General features: G+C 41.6%; 1 protein-coding gene and 1 long non-coding RNA gene across 5 annotated transcripts in view; one reads left to right on the forward strand and one right to left on the reverse strand.

Moving 5' to 3' along the window:
* The window catches only part of LOC112160534, a 132666-nt gene that overhangs the window by 32194 nt on the left and 77939 nt on the right, over positions 1–22533 (forward strand). The window contains exons 2-4 of the long non-coding RNA XR_004949898.1: positions 14862–14922; positions 17662–17712; positions 18134–18282. This is a non-coding gene — a long non-coding RNA (uncharacterized LOC112160534). The remainder of the gene's footprint in view (positions 1–14861; positions 14923–17661; positions 17713–18133; positions 18283–22533) is intronic.
* Positions 1984–22474, reverse strand: sema6dl (sema domain, transmembrane domain (TM), and cytoplasmic domain, (semaphorin) 6D, like). 4 transcript variants are annotated; one of them, XM_024295132.2, is made up of 20 exons: positions 22340–22474; positions 16141–16312; positions 15614–15725; positions 14920–14980; positions 14663–14725; positions 14484–14585; positions 14215–14305; positions 13895–14014; positions 13502–13590; positions 12592–12809; positions 12383–12514; positions 10653–10808; positions 9036–9209; positions 8584–8724; positions 8325–8402; positions 8167–8225; positions 7549–7605; positions 6895–7077; positions 5696–5943; positions 1984–5614 (listed from the first exon to the last, which is right to left on the reverse strand). In XM_024295132.2, exons 2-20 carry the CDS (start codon positions 16262–16264, stop codon positions 4493–4495), a joined length of 3330 nt encoding a protein of 1109 aa, XP_024150900.1. In that variant the 5' UTR covers positions 16265–16312; positions 22340–22474; the 3' UTR covers positions 1984–4492. The 4 variants fall into 4 exon arrangements, with proteins under 4 accessions (XP_024150900.1, XP_024150901.1, XP_024150902.1 ...); XM_024295133.2 differs by lacking the exon at positions 7549–7605; XM_024295134.2 differs by lacking the exon at positions 6895–7077.

The following is a 22533-nucleotide window of genomic DNA, read 5'->3' on the forward strand; positions in this document are numbered from 1 at the left end:
TTAAACCAGTTGAACTTTGACCAATAAGGGACTCAAGATTTGGTAGTGATTTTCATTGACAGAAGGACCATCTGTTGGAAAGTTGTTCATTGGGGAGAAATTAAAAATTGCAGTTTGTGCCTGGTTGTAATTATATAATACCTTTCATATATCAGAATAGGGCTGTGAAAGATAAAAACCTGGAGCAATATTCATGAGATTTGCACCTCTTGAACATTTGGAACCAAGCTTGTTCCAACTGTCGGTTTCATGTGCTAGTATCGGGTAGTGATAGTCCAGTGTGAACACCATATGCTAAAAACAAGTTTTGAGAATGTGCTTTTAGCGCCTCTTGAATTTGTGTAAGATGTCCGGTGTGAAAGTAGCCTTTTTCTCACCCTTTTTTGTTGTGTTTTTTTTCCCTGACTTGCTGTTGTATGCTGCCTTCCTGTTTTCTTGATTTTGGCCTTTTGGTAAAAACTCAAGTATGCTCGGGTCAGTACCAGTTCACAATGTCTGTCGCCTCCTCAGCACAAAAAATGTAAACATGTTTGACATGATGTGTTTTTTTCCATACTGACTGCCCTCAGACTGCCTTGCAGACTGGTACAGAATTTACTGTAATATGTGTCTCATACTTAAACAACACGCAACACCCCAAACCATCTAAGCATAAATACAAGTTTGAAACAGTTCTGCTTTATCTTTGCCACATATCTAAATATCAAACGCAGACCATCAGACTGAGCAATTCTTGTTCTGGTTGATCATAGGAAAGTATGTAAACATGATTAAATTAAAGTCACCTTTATAATTCTATCCTAAAGCTTAATGTGTTTTTGTCTTTGATCTTTTGGAACCAGCTATGGTATAAACTGTTAGAGTTAATGTCATTTCCGTGAAAAGACCTTGTTTGATTTTTATAAAGTGGGTCCAATTATCTTGACCCTAATTGTGCCAAGTTCTGAAGCACATGTTGCAGATGTGATTTTGTGGGTGTTCAATTTTTTCGAGGGACAAACCTCTGGGAATCGCTTGGTGGACAATTGCTTTATTTACTATACCGCCAATTTGTGTAGATGAAAAGCAATTATCCCTTATCCCTTCATCAGTTCTTTGTTGTTTGCAACTGATCTCATCGGAGCTCTAGCTGCACATAACATCACGCACTAAAAGACTGTGCTGCGTGCATCTAAAGCCACGCTAATGCTACTCTCTGCACATTCCTCCACAGCTCATTTGAGGCCTAGATTTTCTGCCTTAAGCAGTAGTTAGTCCAGATGTTTAGTGTGCAGAGGAACAAAAATCTTCTTAAAACTTTCCCATGTGCTGTCTGATGTAGTCTTATCAATTCAACACTCAGTCTCTGATACAGTCAGCACAGCAGAATTTAGAAACAGTTCAACCTCTTAATTGATGCCTCAACAGCGCATCCATTGATAATATAAGATAACTGGACTGAGTGACCCTTCCCCCCCAGTGTTACAAATAGGATGTACCTGTTGGTTCCAGAAAGCCAAAATCCCATAGATTTCTATAGAAAAATAAACAGCTATTACTCAGTGAGTCTATTCATCAGAATAACCGTTCTTGCACTGATACATTTTTAAACATGTTCTTGCTAAGCTTAGGTTTTTTCCATTATATTTTTTCTTTATCATAAGTTATTCAAGATATAAACTGACCAATCAGATGCCTCAATAAAAGTATGTGGTTCACCCTGGCCCCCCAACTTGGATGTTTGACCGATTCTCTCACTTTCAGTGGAAGAGGTGTGGACTTCAAACAAGCTCACTCCTGATTGGTTGACTCAAACTGACTTGGACCAATCACTGTTGTCTGGTTCCAACATGGTGATGTCTCAATTATGGTTAAATGGTGACTGAATTGGCTTCATTTCACTGAAGCCGGAGGTTTTCAATGGGTGACGTCACACCCGCACAATCCAGTTCTATTACACAGTCAATGATTACATCTCAAAATTCACAGAAAGGGTCATCCTGATCCGACACGACAAAAGCCACATGATTTATCAAACATGAACAAAAAATAAATATACCAATGCCACTCTGTGCAGTAATGTTTTATTTTAACTATACATGCCGTGTTAAAAAAAATTCAAAAGTATGAAAAAGAAAGAAAACACTATTTACACATTCACAGTACAACTTTACAACATATCTACACGCTCAAATACTCCGGAGATCAAATATACAGCTGGCAGCGCATAACCATGTCGCACAGTAATCAAATCAAAGTTACATGACAAAAATGGTTCATTTGCACATACATTGAGGTCTTACTGAAATAAAGGCTTTAGATTGCAACAGAAAAACCCAGGTCATATTGCATTGTACAAGGCAGTTGAGCAGTGTGTGTGGAGTGTATGTTTGTGTGCTTGAGTTAAAAAATAAAAAAAGAAAGCTGGGGTTTAGATCAGATGACAGGCAGAAAGTCTTTACATACAATCACTGGTTGTAAACAAAATGTGGCTTTGGGCTAAACAGGCAACTGACGATGAAGTAGAACTACAGGAGTAACCCAAACCGTCTACCCACTGCTACGAAAATAATCCCTCTTTTTGTCCCTTCTGACCAAAAGACTTGATTCCTTTGCTGCAATTCCAGGAAAACTAGGATTCTGCAGCTCTCTCAGCCATGCCAAGTCAACTTTTCATGAGAAATATTATGTTAATACATTTGCTGTATAAGATGTGCTGCATTGAGCCGACTAATCCACAGTGCAAGGTCTGACCACCCTACATCCTATGGTCATAAAAATACATTCACTGCAGGGCACCACTACGCGGTGGAGACATTTCCTTTCAAAACGGGCATTTGAAAGAGAAATATTTACCTAAATTCCAATCTTTGAAACTGTTTTTTCGAAGATGAAAAGGGAATGACTCTTTTCAAACACACTTTCTGCTAAATTTTGTGAACAACTGTTTGTAGCTTACATGAAAACAACTTACGGAGGACCAGTTGACATTGCCAAAATCATCTACTGTAATACTTAATTTTGTAAGGCACACAAAGCACAGATTTAGGTTCATTTGCCTAAAAATATTTATACTCCTTATTTATAGTATTTAAGTATGTACAGGATGTCGTCATTTCCAGCATGACTCATTTGGACACATTGGTAAATGTTGTGCTGATTGTACACAGGTCATTTGTTGTGAAGCTGGAAAGGGAACACAGGCTGCAGAACCAGTAGAGCAAATGACAATGATGCTAGACATGTATTATGTAATCGTGGGTCAGATTGGTATGTTAGGTGACAAAAGATCCATGGACCAGAAATGCGGATGTAAAAATGCCCATTCACCTGCCAAAATACTTCAATAATAGTTTATAAGAGATTAAAGCAAAAAAATGTTGTTTTGATACCAATGCTGCTTTGAAATTCTAAGACATTATGGGAGAAATTAAAGTCTTGGAAAAAAAAATGAATGCTGCATTTAGTTTTTTCAATATATAAATCAGCACTTATAATCTGTTTCAAATATTGAAGATGCACACAGTCTTCTTAGGTGTACAAGCCCTGTTGAGGGGGAAAAACAAAGACAAATGTGTCTGAAATTTTTAGCAGCAAATGCAAAGTTAAATTTTCTAGTGTGTTTTCTTGTCCCTGTTTAGTGCAGTTTACAAATCCAACTTAATTACAGCCCAACCTACAGGGTAAACCCTAACTCCTGTTAGGGTGACAGCAACATAAGACTTATGCTTGTTTCAGATTAGTTTCAACGAACACACAGACAGTTATTGAAATGAAAGACAGTGCCTTAGGTCTTCAACAGTTCTTAAGGTGCTTCATCTGACATGTGGCACCACTCTTGAAGGCCTAACATGTGAACTGCTCTTACAAAAATCTGGATTCCAGTTAGCCAGCACACATTCAAACACTTGTATTTGCATTCTTTTCCGTTTTACTTACTGCGTAGTTAAGCAGTTTATGGTCATATATCTAAAGCAACACACGTGATTGTTGATGTTGTTGTTGTTGTTGTTCCTCTGCCACCTCACTACCAAAAGGTATTGCCTACCTTTATATTCTGTTGAATTCACATTAGTGGGAAGACAGTGCTGAAGGGCAGCAATACCTCAGACCCATTTTTCAAGTATTCCACGTTTTCTAAAAGTGGTACCAAACTGTCATAGCAGCTTGCTGGTATCCTAAACGTTGTACCCTTTGGGGAGATGGGTGTGACCCAAACCCAGATACAGTAAAAGGCAGTAGATCCACCTCTACTGACTGTTTGTTCACCAATGCTTGCGAGCCCAAAGAGGCAGATGAGTTTGAGGAGACAGCCCCAGTGAGAATCTTTGGCCACACATGGTTTTCCCTTTATCCGTGTTAGTGAATGTGCATATAATTTAAAGGGTTAACACACCTCAAGTTGATACACAAACACACACTAGGCCAGGTCTCATCCATACCCCTCAAGCCGTCATGGTGCAAGGCTCTACCAAAAACTCAACTCTCTCACTTAAAAATGTCCACGGTCCATTTAATAGCTGTACTTGTTGACCACTCGCATTTGTGGAGTCTGTGGAGAAAATCCATTTGGTTTTGGGGGTACGTCTGGCTTTATTGAAGGGGTCCGTTTAACCCCTGTGCGGGGGAGGGAGTCATGACCACTGTAGCTGCTCTGCCGTGACAAAGAAGAAGGGTGGGGTGAGTGCATTCCCGATGCTACTACTGCACCATGAGAATCAAGTCTTGATGGGGGCGTCGGGGGCATGTAACCTCCTCTGTTCATACTGTGTTGGCGAGATACAGACACCCCCATGGTCACATTTGGTGAGGTGGATAAGGAATGCCTGTGAGAGGCACTCCTATGGAGTTGATAACCACCTCTTTGTCTCTCCAATGTGCCCCCCATGCTCAGACTTCCCGTTGGTGTGGTGGGAGTCGTGGGCATGGGCACATCGACCCTCTTTGTAGGGCTGTGCCTTGGCAAGGAGGAGGAGGGAGAGTACAAGGAAGCCTCACGACTGGGCACCTTGGGAGGCATTTCAGTCAGTTCCTCCATGGGCTCCAGTGTGAGTTGTGGCCTTGGATGGGGCCCTGACCCCTCCTGGAAAATGGCCTTGGGATTGGCCACAGAGTCATTGAGGTGTTTTAAAAGGTCATTTAAAGTGTTTCTGGCATCCACAGACCTCTTCTGGTCTCTTCTGCCCCCTTTAGAGTCTATATTTTTCAACTTCTTTTCAGAAGAATGAGGCAGAGGTTCATCCTCATTGTCAGTGTTCTGATGGTCATGGGTGGCATTGGGCAAGACAACTGCACTGGGAATATGGGAATGTCCCAAGCCAAGGTGAGAGTGGTGGGGGTTGGCAGGGGAGGGAGAAGAGAGAAGGAACTGTGGACTCTTGGCCGATGAATTTGACTCCTTGTGGGACCCGCTGACCTTCCCATGGGCCCTCTCCCACTGGTTCTTGATAGGCTGTAGGCCTTTCTGCTGGAGCACAGGTGTGGACTCTGGTGTGGGTAGAGCAGCAAGTTCTGGTGGCTGACATCCATCCCGTAGGATCATAGTCTTGGTGTCACCATTGGATGTATTCAAGTCTTTGCCATTACTCAACAGGTTGGTGTACAGTTTAGGAGAATCCATGTTTGTTTGGTACTCCTGAAGCCAAAAAATAAATAAATTAGACATCAGCTATAGATTTACATCTAACTTGATCACAGCTCAGTGTCAGAGCCGTACCTTTACAGGGCTGTCAAAAAGGCCATTGAGCTTGACAAAACTCCCAGCAGAATCAGAGCAAGATGGTGCCTCGGACTCGGCGTCCTTGTGCACGCGTCTTGGTTTGCGTAGAAATGAGTCCCGGTAGCAGAACACAATCAAACCCGCCAGGAGAGCTCCCATAAGAAAAGCGGCAAAGACGCAGGTGATGAGGATGTTCATGTGAACCATCTGGTTGGTATCGCTCCATTGGTTAGTCGCCGCCACGCCTGTGAAACATTGACACATTTGTTAAACCCCAGATAAAACTGTAACTAACTTTAGAATAGCTACTTTAAAATGTCCTGCAGTAGCAGAAAGTTGTGCATTGGCTTCCTACTTTTACAGGCTTTTACAAGCACCCCATACAAGGTAAGTATAAGTAGTCAGCAACAGATTCTCTAATCTGCACATTTAAAGATGTATGAAGGAGAAACATGGAGAATATAGATGCTTTTGTGTACCCAAGTAACATTTCACAATTACTGTAAGCACTGTTTAATTAATTCAGGAGGGTAAACTTAAGTGCATTGCCCCAACCCACATTCCAAAAGAGACAGTGTCATGCATCCAGTACCAAAGGGAAAGAAGTGAACTCTTATCTGAAACAAAGAGCCAAATCAATGTTCTTGCACAATGTAATAACCAGCAGAAATTTGGTCGAGGGGACCTAGAAGCAGTGTTTACTTTAGTAGAGCCCAGACAGCTGCTGATCTAGATTAGTTAGTAACCACAGACATTGAAAGAGTTAGTCATCCAACTGTGTGGCCACAACAATGATGTGACACACAGCAAGCCCAGTCAATGATCTACCAGCCAGGGTAAATTGTCACTAAAGCTAGTTAAAAATCTGACTCTACCGGAGAGTACAATACAAAACATGAAAAAGGTTATAGGAACAATGAATACAAGTAGAGTGATTATATAGGAAGAAATACATAATTTGGGAAAAAGGGAAGCAATGAAGAGGAGACAAAATTACTGTAAAAGATATTTAACAACAAATTATAAATGGAAATTACTAACAGGCCACGTTAGAAGGTCACACTAGCTAATGAAAACTGCTAATCTATTTGATTGTATAGATTGATTAAACATGGATTTACACCCTATTGGGGATTTCTGGTAGCTATCAGGTCAGGCTCAGCACATCATGCTGGCTGCCTGCCTGTGGGCCTTACCCTCTGGCACCCCTGGGAAAGATTTTAAAGAATTGGAGGTGGTTGGGTCATCCTCCTGTGCAAAGCCTGAGCCGTAGAGCTCTGGACCAGGCTCAGCACCTGGGCTGTGAGTGGATATGAGTACTGGGGGGTGTATGGGCCCACTGGGCTGGGGAGTGACTGGCGCTGATGACAACTCCATGTCTGTGGTGACAAACAAACGATTAATAATGTGCAGATGAGTGTGAAGCAAACTGTTTTCTTCCCTCTTAGCATATGCAGAGTTAGCAGAAACATAAGGCTTAGACCTTATAATAGTTGAGATTTGCACACCAACAAACCAATGATAGCCCTTCTTTTTTCCTTATTCAGAGAAAATGAATACACAGAGGATATCAATTTTGGAGAGGAGCTGGATCATGGTAGTGAGGATGCCAGGGGATGTTGAGTGGGCATGCATTAAGACCAAAAGGTCTAGAAAGGGAATGATGAGCGGAAAGGAGGAAGTGAATCTGCGTTGAAACACAGTACCAACGTCCCATAGTGGTTATTTTTTGTGAGGATGAAAATGAAGCTTTAGCATTCAGGAGGTGTTTGGCACAGAAGATGAGTGGTAAGGCTGGAAATGCTCAACCCAAGGAAAATAAAACCATTTGAGTAAAAGATCAAACTAACCAGAGGTAGGGTCGCCAAATGGTTTGAAATCTGGCACTGAAGTACTGCCCAAAAAAGCTAAAAGAATTAAAAGGACAAGAAATCATTATAGGGGTATTCAGAGATAAAGAAAAACAATAAAAATGAAAAGATAACCTCTAAGTGATAATAAGAGTGCAGCTGGTTTAGCATTATAAATATTTAGCACTCGCTGACTGTATCTTTTCCTCGCTGGAGGCCCTCTGGGTCTGATCAATACTGAGGTTCAACCTGGGTCACGTTTAGCTGATACATGTAAAAGGAAAGCTACATTTAAAAGAATTTAGGGAGCATTTTGGCCATTAAATATGGCAGAACTTTCATAATCATGTACCAGCTGAACATGTTCTTATTGGAAAATGTCCATGTTTGCATCTCGCAGGCAGCATTAGTTCCATGTGAGCATGTACTGTATGTGATGTGTGTGTGTGTGTTATTACTGATTCATGTACAAGTTACTGGAGTGGTTATTGGTGTGCAGGCTCATGGCGTGTGTGTGAAGATGAGGCTTTTGCTTCATTTGCTTAAAATGTGTGTTAGCCCAACTGTGCAAGCTGTTGTTTTAAGATAGATGAGATGGCACAGACAGAAGATTCATACCATGGCAGTCTCCAAGATGGGCTGTGTTTCCTAATTCAACGTCTTGCTCATATCCAGTTCTGAAACCACAAAAATAATGGGAGAGAAGATTATTTGATAATAAACAGGCTGCAAAGATTTTTTTTTTCCATCGATTTCAAATCAGTACTTGAACTCACAGAACACCCGGCTGTATCTTCTCACAAGCACCGTGAGACCTCCAGCCACAGTAAGGATCCCTTGATGCAATGCAAGACCTGGCAAAAACATAAAGACCTGGTTTAAGCATTTTAGAAGGGGCGTTATCATCAAGAGTGACCGACCAACCAAAAGCCATTTATTATCATTGTCTTTATGGCATTTATCTGAAAAACAAAACAGTAAAACAACTGTGACTGACTCCCTGACCCGCTGCTTGAGCCACAGCGACACACTTACTTGTGGCAGGAAGAATGTCTTTCGCAGCGACTCAGCGGAATGCGGATTACACAACTGGAAAAGGCGACATAAAGGCTGTGCGCGTCTTTGTCCACGTGCAGCGAGAGGACACGCTTGTCGTCCTCATGGTTAGAAAGACACCTGAAAAAGAGAAACCCAATCAGGGGTCTGTCAGATAAGTCTGTCTTCACTGTCAGTCTCAGTAGATGTAATCTCTTGTTGGGTGAAAAAGTCACGTAAAGCTTTCTCTGGCTGTATTAAAGGATTTGAACTTGTGAAGCATAGGAGCACCCTGACTTTTACAAATAATCACTAGTTTAGGAAGAAGCATGCACTGCGAGCAGGCGGACATCTGGGCCAAGATTTTGAAGAAGTGCTGACTCAAGCCAGAACAGAAGGAGAAACAGAGGAGAAAGCCAGACAGAAAGAAGGTAATGGGTTAGTGTCCTTACTTGGCCTTATTGAAGACATCTATCTCCTCCAGGAGCAGGCTGTCATTCAAGAGCATGGGGGAAGTCTTAGCCAAAACCTTGAGGATGACCCCTGACTCAGCGCCGATAAACACCACAGTGTAGTTCTTGTGAGGTCCAGCTTCATTGTCCACAGCCAGTGCCGTTAGTCTGTACCTTCATAAACATCAGACACACGAGAGATTATGTCATTGTGACCAGAAAATATTTTTTTTGCTTTTTCATAAAATATATAGTTATTACTTTATTATTGTAAATGTAGCATTAAATACACAATAGATGCCAAATCAGTGGCTACTTTAAGATGTATAGCTGCAAAATCAAAATATTTCAACACCTGAAGAATTTTTCTTTTGTGCCAGTAAAATATTTTTAGCTTATACCCTATTATTAAAAACAGGAAATAAATATTTTTTGGCAGAAACAATTATAGATGGAAGAATTGAATTAAAGTAGATATAACTATTTGTTTCTTCATTCCATAAATTTGGTGGACAAAGATCGTTTTTGCACTGACATTTACTTTCTATCAACACGTAACGCCCAAGTAATGAACAAAGGTTAAAATTGTGACCTTTGAAATTTTTTATAATTGGAAGCAAAGTAATCTTAACTTGCAAACGTGGAATTTGATAAGCTCCTGTTTAAGGAACAAGACTTGGCAGAACAGGTGTTCCCAATGGAGAAAAATATCAGGGAAATTTCTATTTACCCTTAAAATTCAATAAAAATATACATACAAACTCTTAAATTAGTTTAACTTTCAGATTTTTGTTTTAATTCAGTTTAGAGTGTTTGCCTGTTAGCTTAAAAATTACCTTATTTTCTCTACCTTTAAGGTGTACCGAATTACAAGACGCACTGTCAAGGAATGGTCTGTATTCAAACTTATTTCATATATAAGCTGCACAGAACTATAAGGCACAATATATAGTTGTGCCAAGAAGACTTTGTTTACTGCATTCACAATAATTCTAGAACACGCCACATGTTAGCCACGTTAGCATATTCAAAATACCTCTAACTCCCAACCTTGTTTGCAAGATGAAAAAAAAAAAAAACCTAGTACCGCTTAAAGTCCCCCTCTGGTGAAAATCATGTTTTTTGAGTTTTTAACGTGTGGTTATTTTGGTTAAAAACTTCTTTAAAAAAATTTCTTAATCATAAAACCACAACTAAGAATGTTTTTTTAAATAAAAAATTGTCATAGGGGGCCCGTAAACAAATGTTACTACTACTGTAACTACATTAACTTGCAACTCTGTTAACATGAAAAAAAAAAAAAAAAAAAAAAACGCATTCCAAATCTGCTACACGTGAGCCACATGACAAGCGTTGGCATATTTAAAATATTTGTAACTCCGAACCTTGTTTGTAACATGTACCAACCCAGATCGATACCTCTAAAATTAAAGTTTAAGGTGCTCTGTCATTTAAAAAAATGTAATGACTGAAAACTAGTAGGGCAAAAAATATAGCAAAAGAAGAAAAGGTGCGGATTTCTCAAAAAAAAAAAAGTTTTTTTTAAATAAAAAAGCAAAAAAAAATAAAAAAATAAATTTGCATAAACGTTAAAAATGTTGATGTCCTGTTATTTACCGGACACGTGTCTTGGTGAACCAAGGTTCATCCCCAGTAGAAGGCACTGCTGTGTCCATGAGGGGGTGGGACTTGATGAACTGCAGGGTTTCATCCGGGAACTCGATGGAGTTTTTAAAGGACGCAGCTGGACCATGACCTGCACAGCTCCCCGGTCTAGGGTAGAGTGCACACACATAGAGGGCAACAGGTCAAAGATCAGCCTATAAGATCACACATCAGGGAGTCACAATAATGGGCAATGAAATGGCTAAGCAGCAGAGATGGAGGAGGAGGGGTAGCAGGTGTTTACCAGGATGACAAAAAAAGGGCTCAGCTGGAAACATAAAATATACATAAGCATAATTATTTTCCATCAATGATTTACTGGTGTAATTAGGTGCTTTGTGGACTTTGTGCTTTGGACACTGGGCAGGCTACAGATATATGTGCTGACTGTAAACAGGTTAAATATTCAACACTTTTAATTATGCCAAATTAATTATTTAATCATGAGCAGATGGTGAATGTGTGTGCTGGGTCAAAGTTAATAACCTGAGCTCTCACTAGTAGAAAAGATTTGATTTCATTTGAGTTTTTTTCTGGGAAAAGAAGATTAACAAAGGTGAGAAAAATAAGAGAGGGCCAAGAGCTGCTCCGCTGAACACCTGCTGCTTTAAAGACCCACTCTGAAATTGTGGTTTGGGTGTTTTTAACATGTTTTTGTGGCATTTTTCTAATGATGGAGGACATATGTAGAGAAAATTAAGCTAAAATATTTTTTGGAGAATTCACATCATTGTGAATCAGGAGTAAATGAAAAAATGCAGCTTTAAAAAAAAAGTTAATTTGTTTTTTTGCCTGAGCTAACATCAGGATCAAAACTGTACGGACGGATAGCTCAAATATCGCTTGCTGTTTTTGTTCCACTGTTAATACTAGGTTTGGGTGTGAGAGGCTATAAAGTGGTCAGAGAGGATGTAAACAGAGAGCTCTCAGCAACGAGGAGACAAAGGGGGATGGACTTGCCACACACAGAAGCCCACCACCATTGTCCCGCCCACAACGCTGAGGCAAATTTCTAATGAACTCCTGGTGTTCTACAGAAATTATGTTCAAGAAAACTACAGATTTTTTATTTTGCCCTAATACAGGCATAATCATAAATAAAAAAGGACTGGGAACACTTTTGCAATAGATAAAAAGATGATCAGAGTGGGATTTTAAGAAATTATTGAAAATATGCTCCAGAATTAGGGCTGCCACAAACGATTATTTTGATAATGCACAAATCACCAATTACTCAACTAATTGGGTCTTTTATTTGCATACATCTTAACTATCATTGGCCTTAAACTAACTAAAAATAAAGACAATAGAGATGATAGTTCATTAAACTTTTAAGGAATCGTGAAGCCTCTGTGCTTCATTAGTTTCTGGTATTAAAACAAGATTAAATCAAATGAGGTTGACATCTGAGAAAAGGGAACTATTTTTCCTGTTTTGGTCTCACTGACTCAAATATAAAAAACTGCATTTTTCGCTCATTACTTTGTTCAACTTTACTCCACTCTGACTATATATGATATAAAGTAATGACTAATTGACTATTTTAACAGTGGATTCGTCGTAATTAGTCGACCAATCTTGGCAGCCCTGTCCAAAATGTTCCTCTTTTGTCTAGCTTTGGTAATTGAATCCATTTAGAAGACTTAAAGATATTACTCAGAAGGAGAATGGGACAGTCTTACCTGGGTTTGGGTAGTTTTTCTTCAGGAAACGGAGTCCACACAGAATCTGGGGTCTTCTGTTCTTTGAAGCGGCCCCAGAACACTTTCTCTATGTCCGCCATGGAGAAGGCACACACAGCTGAGCCTGGGATGCTGTAGGGGAGGCAAACACACTGGTTCATAAGTCCAAAACACCATCCTCGCCAGTGGTCACATCTACACGAGCTCACCTGTTCATCTGTGTGGTGAAAACCCCGACCACCGAGGGAACCCCGTTAATGTCGATGATGTCAGTGATGGACTGGAGGACGTCAAAGTAGAAGAAGGACTCCCCTGGCACTGAACAGTTCAGCCTCGCCTTCACGAAGGACGTCCAGTGCTTCTCCAGCACCCGCTGTGACCCTCCCACGTCATTTTTACAGATCCGAGCCACTCTGGAATACACAACCTGCGAGGAGCAGAGGTTTTGAGGGGAGCTCAGTCAGGCAAAAAAGGAGAGGATCTCACTGAACATCACTAAAAACTCTCCAACATGCTAAATAATAAATAACTCCATCCTGCAGCGACTCAGCACAAATGACTTAACACACACTCTCGCCTTTAACTTAGTGTGAAGAGATTGTTCACCCAAACTGAAACAAGCATAAAAAAAGGAAAGCATGAAATGTGCATAACTTAAAGCGCATCCAAGAATGTTTGTTTTAATGTATTGCCGAGGCGTAGGACATAAATGAAGCTCTAAGCGGTTGGCTTATATGTTTTAATAATTGAATACTGCAAACCTCCATCAGAAGCCAGGTGTCACACCAGCATTAGTCTGGTTGAAATATTTAGCAGTTGCTTTTTCTGGGAGCAGCCCAGGATGAAATATGGTCAAATGTAAAGTTGACCTCAAGCTTAGAATGTTCTCATTTCCTCTACATACAGTAAAGTGTGCTTGGGTTGGCTGGAAACCCCTGCACACACACTTCCTGAATCTTTTTTAGTGTTTTTACAGTAAGCAGTTACAGGAACTACTAGTTATTACAACATTTTATGGATCCTGGATGTGATTAACAATCAGGACTCAGAACTGGGCTGACTTGTGACAGACGTTTTACCCTCTTTTCTATGTGACACGCATCAGGTACACTTTCTTACCTTCCCCAAATTGCTGTGCTCCACTGCAATCTCTCGGTAGAAGAAATACACATAGTTCCCATACTCGGCTGCATGCAGGAAATGAGGTTCTGAGGGAGAAAGAGGCACAGAGCTGAAGGGTATTTCTGCACTGTCACCACCACAGTGCATGTTCAATATTTCAGAGATTTGTACAAGGCAATAGATGACAGGGGTGACCTAGATTGCCTGGGAGAGAACGGGCCATATTCCCCATGAAGTCTCGCAAGACAGGAGAGCTCTCTATCATTCCAAAAAGAGCCCGACAGCTGAGTATACACAAGCTTAGGCACCGCTGGCATTTTGCCTTTGTGGCAGGTAGACACATGTCTCTCCAGGAAAGAGCAAAGATTTAGGCCACGAGGCTTTGGTTACCTTTTAACCATTTGGAGTCGTATTTGATGGTCCTCAGTGCTGATCCATCACCCATACTGCGATAGATTACAGAATCGCTGGCTTGGAAGTCGGCCACAGTGGCAGAATACAACTTTCCTTCTAAAGAAAAAATGTTTACATAGAAACACAGTTAGAAGAAAAACAGATCTTCTATCTTTTGCTAATTTTCTTTCATAAATGGTTAGGTTGTTATCACTGCTAGGTTTTTATTAGCAAAACAGAGGCGATTATGAGAGGATAAGCTCTTTTTTTGTGAGACCAACTAGGCGAGTGGGCGTGTATCTGTGTGTGACCCGCACCAGCAAAGAGAGCAACGTTGGTTTGCTTGGAGTCAAATGGGCACCGTGCCAGACCATTGATCTCTTCGCCGTCAAACTCGAGGTTATCCAGCTGCAGGGGACATGGAAAATCACCCACACATTAGAGCAGGTTAGGCAGGAAAACACCCCCACAGTGAATGGTACAAATCGGTGCAATGTTAAAAAAAAAAAAAAAGTGAAATGTGCTACAGAATTACAATTTTACATTTTTTGAATGTGTCTGAGGTTTGAGTCACGCAGGTACTGACCCTGTAGTATCTGCACATGGGGTTAAAGCCGTTCGTGCCACAGATAAAGACCAGGTCGTCATTTCTGGGAACCAACACTTTGATGAAGTTGTGGCACTCGTCCTAGAAACAAAAAAATGTGTCAAAAAGATGGATTGTTGCACAGGGCATCCGAAAGCCATCGCTATAATATTACATACTCTGTGTTTTCCTTTCACAGCGCACATATCTCTGTCATCTTGGCCCGACCGCCATGTTAACTTCTAAAAAAGACAGAAAAAAAATAGTTTGTGCCAAACAAAAATGCACAAAAGTCGGGCTCACACTTTTCTGGTTTTACACTCTTGTCACTTGACAGCCTGTACAGTTTTGTGACAAAAAGCTTTCCATCTTCTGCAGAGTTTCCTGCAGTTGGAGAGTGAAAGAAGGAGAGAGCAGTGTGTGATGGGAATCTTACCCGGTAAGGAATGATCTCATTTCTGTAGGATTCTCTCAGACTGACTAGGTACACCTGATCTCTGTGGACAGAAACAACAACAACACACAACTCAGTGACAAACACGAACACACACTTTATTTTTTTACTGTGTGACACTCATTATTTTAGAGAAGTTCATGTTTGAACTTTCAAAGTTTATAAATGCTATTCTAATTATCTGATTAACATTACTTCCTGTTTCCATGTCTTTCCTTAAATCTATTTTTGTGAATGTCTAACCTTTATTTATATAGCATCATTTTCAATCTCTATCAAACTTTATCGCCATGAATTAGCTTTAATTGAACAGAAAACACACCAACCGTCAGCACTGATACATCTAAGTGTGACTGCAAGGATCCAGAGGAGCGACTTTTATATCTATCGTGTCCAAATGATTTGCTGCAACAATATTAGTGCTACCACTGAGATTAATCCTACTGTCCATAAATACCAAAAAGACATGTAAAGATGCAGAGAAATCCCTGACAGCGTGTCAGGCCGGCATGATAGACGCCCTTGCTGGATCAATACTGGCCGTATACATCAGATGCAGGCCTGGAAGCCACAGATCCAATAACACTAAGAGCTTTTTGTCCTGGCGTTGGCGGATGTGCCAAAGAGAAAAGCAGCAGACGGGGGTAGAAGCAGTGTGTTTGTGTGTTACATTCACCTGCCAGCAATGAACAGAGTGTCCTGTATCTTGGTCATCAGCTGAAAGTCAAGGCGATGCTGGGACTCGTTCGCAGAGGGCCTGCCTCTGAACACGGGGTACCTCCGGGAAACTGCGAAGACACCATCCCAAAACTCACTCACCTGTTGTATCACTCAAGCCAGCTGTATACTAAACAGCATAAATGCGTACAGAACAGCATATTCTCCACAGTCAGACCGATGTGTCATTGTTTTGTGCCTGAGCCATAAATATGGCTGCTTATGTCAGCACATCTCTGTTGTTGCAGTACATCAAAGAAATGGAAATGAAATCCACTTAGCGGTACAGCTGGCCAAACTGCAGACTGACTCTAGGAGTTCAGATGTGGTGTGATCTGCTGACACCACAAGAACAGCCAGACTGCAGGCATTTTATCCTAATTCTGGGAGTAACAATATAGTAAATATGGGAAGTGTGTTTTTGGGGTGCATGGTGGTGCTGTTGTGATTTCGAGCCTTCTGTCTGCTTGGCTCATTTGTACTCACAATGTGCGTCAACGACATCGAGGGGCGCCACGTCCTCTGGGAAGCTGACTGCGAGGAGAGTGCGCGATGCTGTCAGCAACAGTAGCAGAAGCTCACTGAGCAGTAGCGCAGCTCTCTGGCCCATGGCTGCTCACAGACAACACTTCCTGCTTCACACTGGTGGAGGTGTTACCTGGAGACACACGTGAAAAGCAGGCTTTTGTTGGGAATCAAAGACACTTGGGGTCATATCATGCACTGCGGGGGTTAGCTCGAATCCCATGAGGCGAACCGTAACAAAATAAATCAAGAGGAGTTAACAGTAAGGTGATGATGCACACACAGCATCCTCTGATTTATTGATGACTGCGCTTTCAGTGGCAGCGTTTTCCCCTCCGCCCCTCCCTGCATCTGCTGTCTTAGGGAAGGTCAGCCAAGTGACCGGTGGGGCATCTCGGCGTGGGTTGGATGCGGCGGAAGTCTTCCGTTAGGCCTGCTGTCCCAGTACATCTGTGCTCTGGCTGGTTTTTCCTCAGCCAAGCTCAACACTAATCAGTGTACTGCAGCTTCATCACCATCGGTAGTGTAGCCTCTGATCTGACCTCACCAGATTTCTGTCAGCGCTGGTAAAACTCCCGCCTTTCCAATGAGATTGTGTGCTTCACTGCAGCCCAGCCATTCATTTGCATTCTAACTTCATTTTATGCAAGCAATTTACAAAAAAAAAAAAAAAACAAGAGTTAAACCTTGCACGACTTCATAAACCGTCAGGTTTGTTTGGGTTCACACAACATCAGCGTGGCAGAGGGTGCAAAAGTGGGTGAAGGACAACTTTAGAGACAGACAGCATCTGTATATATTAACGACCAGTGTACATTCAAATATTTATAAGGCCAACAAATTATTCATGTGAGCAAAGCTTGAACGGATATAAACAATTTACTGGGAGACGTCACACAGTCAGAGGGATGGATTAGCTGGGAGATGCACAAACACACACAAGCATAATAGCACTTTTAAATGACATAACGCAAAGACTGGTGTATTTGTGGCAACACACACACACACACAGTATTGACTCACTGTTCAATTAGCCCCAAAGCACACCTGCTCCAAAGCTGTCTGTGAGCCCCGCCTGCCAAGCCATTAGAGCTTTGATTGATCCACACAGGAAACGTGGGCAATCAGCAGCCAGAAAAGAGCGTCTATGAACTTATATCTGCGCCAGAACACAACATGAGCAACTTCCATCAGAGCATTTCATTTAGTCATAAGTTCAGTAAAAAAAAACACCCTTAAAGGGAGATTTATTGGCCCAACATAAACAACTATACCGCTTGTCAAATAAATCAATTAACTATAACAATAAACTGTATTGCGCTTTTTGTCGACTGTGAAGTTTCTTACCAGACAGCAACAATCTGTTGGAACGGCAGTACTCAGATTACAGAAAAACAACATTTGTGCCAAGAAGTTGAAATAAAACATGCTGCTTTTTTTCTTGTTTTTTTCCCTCCAAAAAAACCTAATCACCCGGAGCAGGAAGAAACAATCGCTGCGTGATGATGAAAGAGAGGGGCTGTAATGCGGAATGTGAGTAATGCCAGTGTTTTGCTCATCAACAGTGTGTAATCGGGGCTGTTCAGCCCTTTGTGGGAAAGTGAGCCTTTTGAAAGAACAGTGTCATTAGGGCTGAGTAATGCGGGGCCAAGATGAGGAAAAAGCCCCAGCTTCGTCACATAATGGTTACTGCTAAAAATGCGGATGATGGGGTACCTAAAGGTTGGCCCCCTCCTTGTGGGTTCATTCACTATTTTCTATGCCATCACTTCTTCCAATTTAGATACAATTGGGAGTAAGGGATCTACACATGCAGGCACCTCGATCTAAAGACAGGAGGAAATCATTCATAATAAGGAATGATAATCCAGCTTTCTTTGTTATTTTCTACTCCTCTAGATACTCAGGAAAAGTGCTATTTTAAAACTAAAACAATAAATCGCTTTGTTTTCAGGAGGACAAGAATAGATTCCAAATGCTCAATAACTGAGATACAAAAAAAGGAAGCCCAGATGATCCATGAAAAGTAAATAATCAGAGCTCTGCTGTGCTGTGCTTCATGCAAGATGCAGACTTTGCTTATTGCTCCAACTCTCCTCCCAGGTAACTCTTACTTATTTACAGTCCCTCTCTGTCACGTCTCTTCAAAAAAAAACTCACATTCACACTTTTTTTCCTCCTATTCTCCTTTCATAAACAATTCAGAAGGAAAAACGCTCCGAGCTGAGGCACACACTCAGCTCCCATAATTCCTTGCATGCCAGTAGCTTCACGGTTCAGGCATAGGTTTTCCACCTGAACTTTCATATAAAGGCGAAACAACACGAGCAGAGGTCAGCACTCTAAAATTACACCTCAATCTCGTGCAAGCCTCTTTTTCTTTTCTAATGACTATTCGTTCCCACTCTCTGGTTCCTGACTCTCCCCCAGCGTGTGTGTGTGAGTGTATGGCTGGTTGCGCATGTCTGTATAGGCCTTAACAAGTCTAGAGATCCCAGGCTTGTCACGCAACTCAGTGGCATTCAGCCTAGCTTCACTTTATCTCTGTTATTACAGGCTTTTCAGCGGCCTACAACCACGCACTTTCACTGCTAATGTTGTTGGCTCACGCCCATGGTGTTGAACACGGGGAGGGGAAGAGGGATGTGGTGGATTTCTCATTTTCATTGAGGGTGGGTGTAGGGGTCCAAAGCCAAATTCTAGTAGTTACAGCTCAAGCTTTAATGTCCCGAGCTCAAAATGACAGATTACCATTCACTCCCCTCTCAGCTGTGCTTAACTTGGCACATGGAGGCTGTGACCTCTCTTCCACTGCAGCTTTGGGTGTTTTTGTTTTTCACAGGGAGGTCATACAGTGAAGAATTATGCTAAATTCACATCACCCTCTGCAACGACCACTTTCAATAAAAACTTTATGCATGCGCATTTCCATGCGCATGCATAAAGTTTGTGTTACTACGCACGTTTTTATGAACATTTCTGGGCTCTACGTAGTAAAAAAGTAATCTGCATTCAAACTTAAACCAGTTCAACTTTGACCAATCGGGTATTTGGATTTGGTAGTGACTTATGAGTAACCTTTTAAATTCATGGAAGTGCCAACCATTGAAAATTGATTGTGGATGAATTCCACGACTGGAATTCTATGACACAGAGTCTTTCTTATATTGGAATAGAGCTGAGAATAGAGCATTTACCCCCATAGCATCTTACAACTGTAAGTACATTCACTAGTATCCGGTGGCAAGAGTCCAGTATTAAAACCATACACTAAAAGCATGTTCAACATTCCTGGTGTGTACGTAGCATTCTGGATAAATAAAAGAATGGTAAACAGCATCAGTGCGTGAGTGTGATGGGAGGAGGTAAACCCCACAGAACAATGGCTGTTGCTGCCACAGGACACTCCAATTGTCATCTTGCGCCATGCTGAGCTGTAAAGCTAACAACACAGGAAACTGCAGGAGTTCAGCTACAGACAAGGTATTCCTCACGTTCACAAGACCATCTTCATGTATGACTGTTCCCCCCAAAAAATAATCGAGTTGGCTCTGAAGTGAGTCAAAATCCAGTCACATTTACGACTGAGTCAACCAAGCAATGAGAACCTTTCCTTTTCCCGAAATGAGTAATAAACACCCCCTCTAGTTCCTTGCTACAGAGGGAAAGATCCTATCTGACAGGGTTGGTTGGACTTGTTGCTTCACAGATTTCTCCGAAGAGCGAGCCCTCTGCCATCCCGAACAGCAGTTGCTTCATTCTCCCCTCTACCTTGACGAACAGAGGAGTGAAACAGGAGAATGGCGGTTCTCAGCAAGGAGCCTTGAGCTGCAGGTGTGACCAAGAAACAAAAGAAGCTTTGGGCAACTCAACACAATAGAGCCCCACCCCCGTTCCGTGGACCCACATGTAGCAAAGCGGTTCCGGGGCTCCTAAAAGGGGTTTTTGGGGGTAATAAAGCGAACTAAACAAACATGCTGCTTGCAAATGGTGCACACAATGCCACACTTTAATCACAACGCCAATTAAACCCTTAGTCGTCTGAATGGTGATGTGCAGCTCATATATGCCAGAGGGGTTAATGCTGATCAGTGTGACTTAATGATAGCTGTTCCTGGGTTACAGCTGGCTGGAGTGGAGGTTAACGGTGGTCGTTCTGGTCAGCGAGCCCCAACCATGTAGCCAGTGAGGCGAGCGGAGACACACAGCCCAGCTGTGCCATCAAAAACTAGAGGAACTTGAGGTTTTTTCAGATGTTTGACAGAAACCATTATGTGGTGTCCCTGCAAATATCTAGTTTGTAATTACACTATGAAGTTAGTTCTCTGATCTCTACGACAACTCTATGCACATTTCCAGTGAGATGTGCACATTTTTTTAGATTCATTTAGCAGATGCAACTAGTTTAAAGGCAAAAAAATTAAAATCCTCAAAAACTAAGGGTAGTAGCAAGTTAAAAACAGCATACGGTTATAGATTTTTTTTATTACATCAAATGTTTTTTTAAGTTGTGTTGCACTTCTATGGCACAAAAAAAGCGCTTGACACTAATGCTGGCATTGTGTGAACCGGCCCATAAAGCCATTCAAGTTTCATCCATGGCAAATCTTTTCAGAGCGCTTTAGTCAACATGCAGGACTCATAGAAAAGACAACAAAGACGCGGGGGACAGTGGTGGAGTTAGAGGACAGGGATGAGGCTGCCTTTAACTGCCCAAACAGGCACAGGGATGGGCTTCACTGCTGATCTACCCCCCAAAAGGTTAAGAGAACATCAGCACTTTCCTCTCCACTCTGCCAAAAACATATTTTTTAAATGCCTCCATTAGAAAGATCAAATCATCTCTAAAGGGAAGACAGAAGTGCAACCTCCATGTTAACTGTCTGCTCCACACCTCTCATTGTTTTACAGCATCATGCCTTCTTATCACATCCCGTTTTTAGGATCCCTCTTTTATTTGTATATATATATATATATATATATATATATATATATATATATATATATATATATATATATATATATATATTAGTCCAAACAAAAGAAAGCCAGTTAGATACCATCATAGATTAAGATTAGTGATTTCAATTCAAAAGGATTTAAAATTTTAGGAAATTATCCAGCAAGGAAGCTTTAAAGGGACTGCAACAATCCGGTCAAATTTACACCCAATTATGGATTTCTAGCTGATTAATTTCGAAATGTTTTATTTTATTTCTTTTCTAAACAGAAACACACATAGGGTGAAAAATATGCACTTTGTCGTTTATTTTTGGCACCCACACTTACCTTAGTAGCGCGTGAATGGGACAATCCAACTCAATGTCATATTCCTTTGATAATCCATTTGGAAGAAAGAATATTCCTGTCACTTTACGCTCCATTCGGACGCCACTTTTTGATGATTTTTGTGTTTTTTCTTTCTTTTTTTTCATCCAGTTGCGCACGGATCGGAGCTGCGCTCGGAACAAGCGGAGCGTTGTGACTGCGTCTCCGCGCCCGGACCTCGCTTTTTGCGCTCTGGTGAGAGCTCTCCAAGCTCTGCCACGACCACACGGGGCCCCCCTCCCTCACTCACCAGCGCCCCCCCTCCACTACCATTAACTTTGGAAAGCAGGGGTGAAAGACATAAACATTAACCACGCACTGTTTTTACTACGAGGCTCCGCGACTTGCCCAATCAGTGATTTATGTGGGGAGAGCGTGCGCGCAGGAGTTTCATTTGTCTCCATAAACCATCCGATTTGCGTAAAAAACTCATCTTTGCGCGTGTTTTTCACGCAACTTTCACTCATTCATTGAGAAAAAAACCAGAAGTGATCCAATCGTAGCCAAGCTTTGATAGTTCCACCTTTAAATCTCTTAGATTTTCCCTCTAAGCAATGGAAGAACCGTGGAGATTCAATTTGGAACCCCCTCTCCAAAGAATAACGCCTGAATTTGAGTCTGGAGTGAAGCTCAGCCCAAGTAAAAATAGTGCAAACTATTTCTGTCCTGCAAGCATCAGTTTTGCAGAGCGGCATAGCGACGTGGTCAGAAATATTTTTGCTTTCCCAGCACAGACTTCTCTCTTTTTTTATAGTTTTCCACTCGACTTTCTGTGCGTAATGCGGCTATAAGAGACGGACAGAACACATCCAGGCTGCAGCAAAGAACTCACCTCATCTGAAATGATTATTTTGTATCCTTATCCTTTGCTGTAATCCAAAAGAAATAGTGCCGCGCGTCGCCGTGAATCAACTTCTCCTGGCAGGGAGAAAAACAAACTAATGCACGGCAAATGGTGTAATTCGACCCATGCTAAGTCAATCCATCCAGTGAGAGGGCTGCAGCCTACCAATAAGCAGCGCTCTT

This window comes from Oryzias melastigma, linkage group LG3 (assembly GCF_002922805.2).
Source record: "Oryzias melastigma strain HK-1 linkage group LG3, ASM292280v2, whole genome shotgun sequence".
NCBI lineage: Eukaryota > Metazoa > Chordata > Actinopteri > Beloniformes > Adrianichthyidae > Oryzias > Oryzias melastigma.

Excerpts from the sequence above, each read along its gene's own strand:
- sema6dl (XM_024295132.2), bottom strand. The coding sequence starts at position 16,264 with ATGGGCCAGAGAGCTGCGCTACTGCTCAGTGAGCTTCTGCTACTGTTG. Across the intron at positions 12,810-13,501 it reads AGCACAGCAATTTGGGGAAG|GTTGTGTATTCCAGAGTGGC; the intron begins GTAAGAAAGTGT and ends TGCTCCTCGCAG. Across the intron at positions 7,078-7,548 it reads ATTTGGCGACCCTACCTCTG|ACATGGAGTTGTCATCAGCG; the intron begins GTTAGTTTGATC and ends TTGTCACCACAG.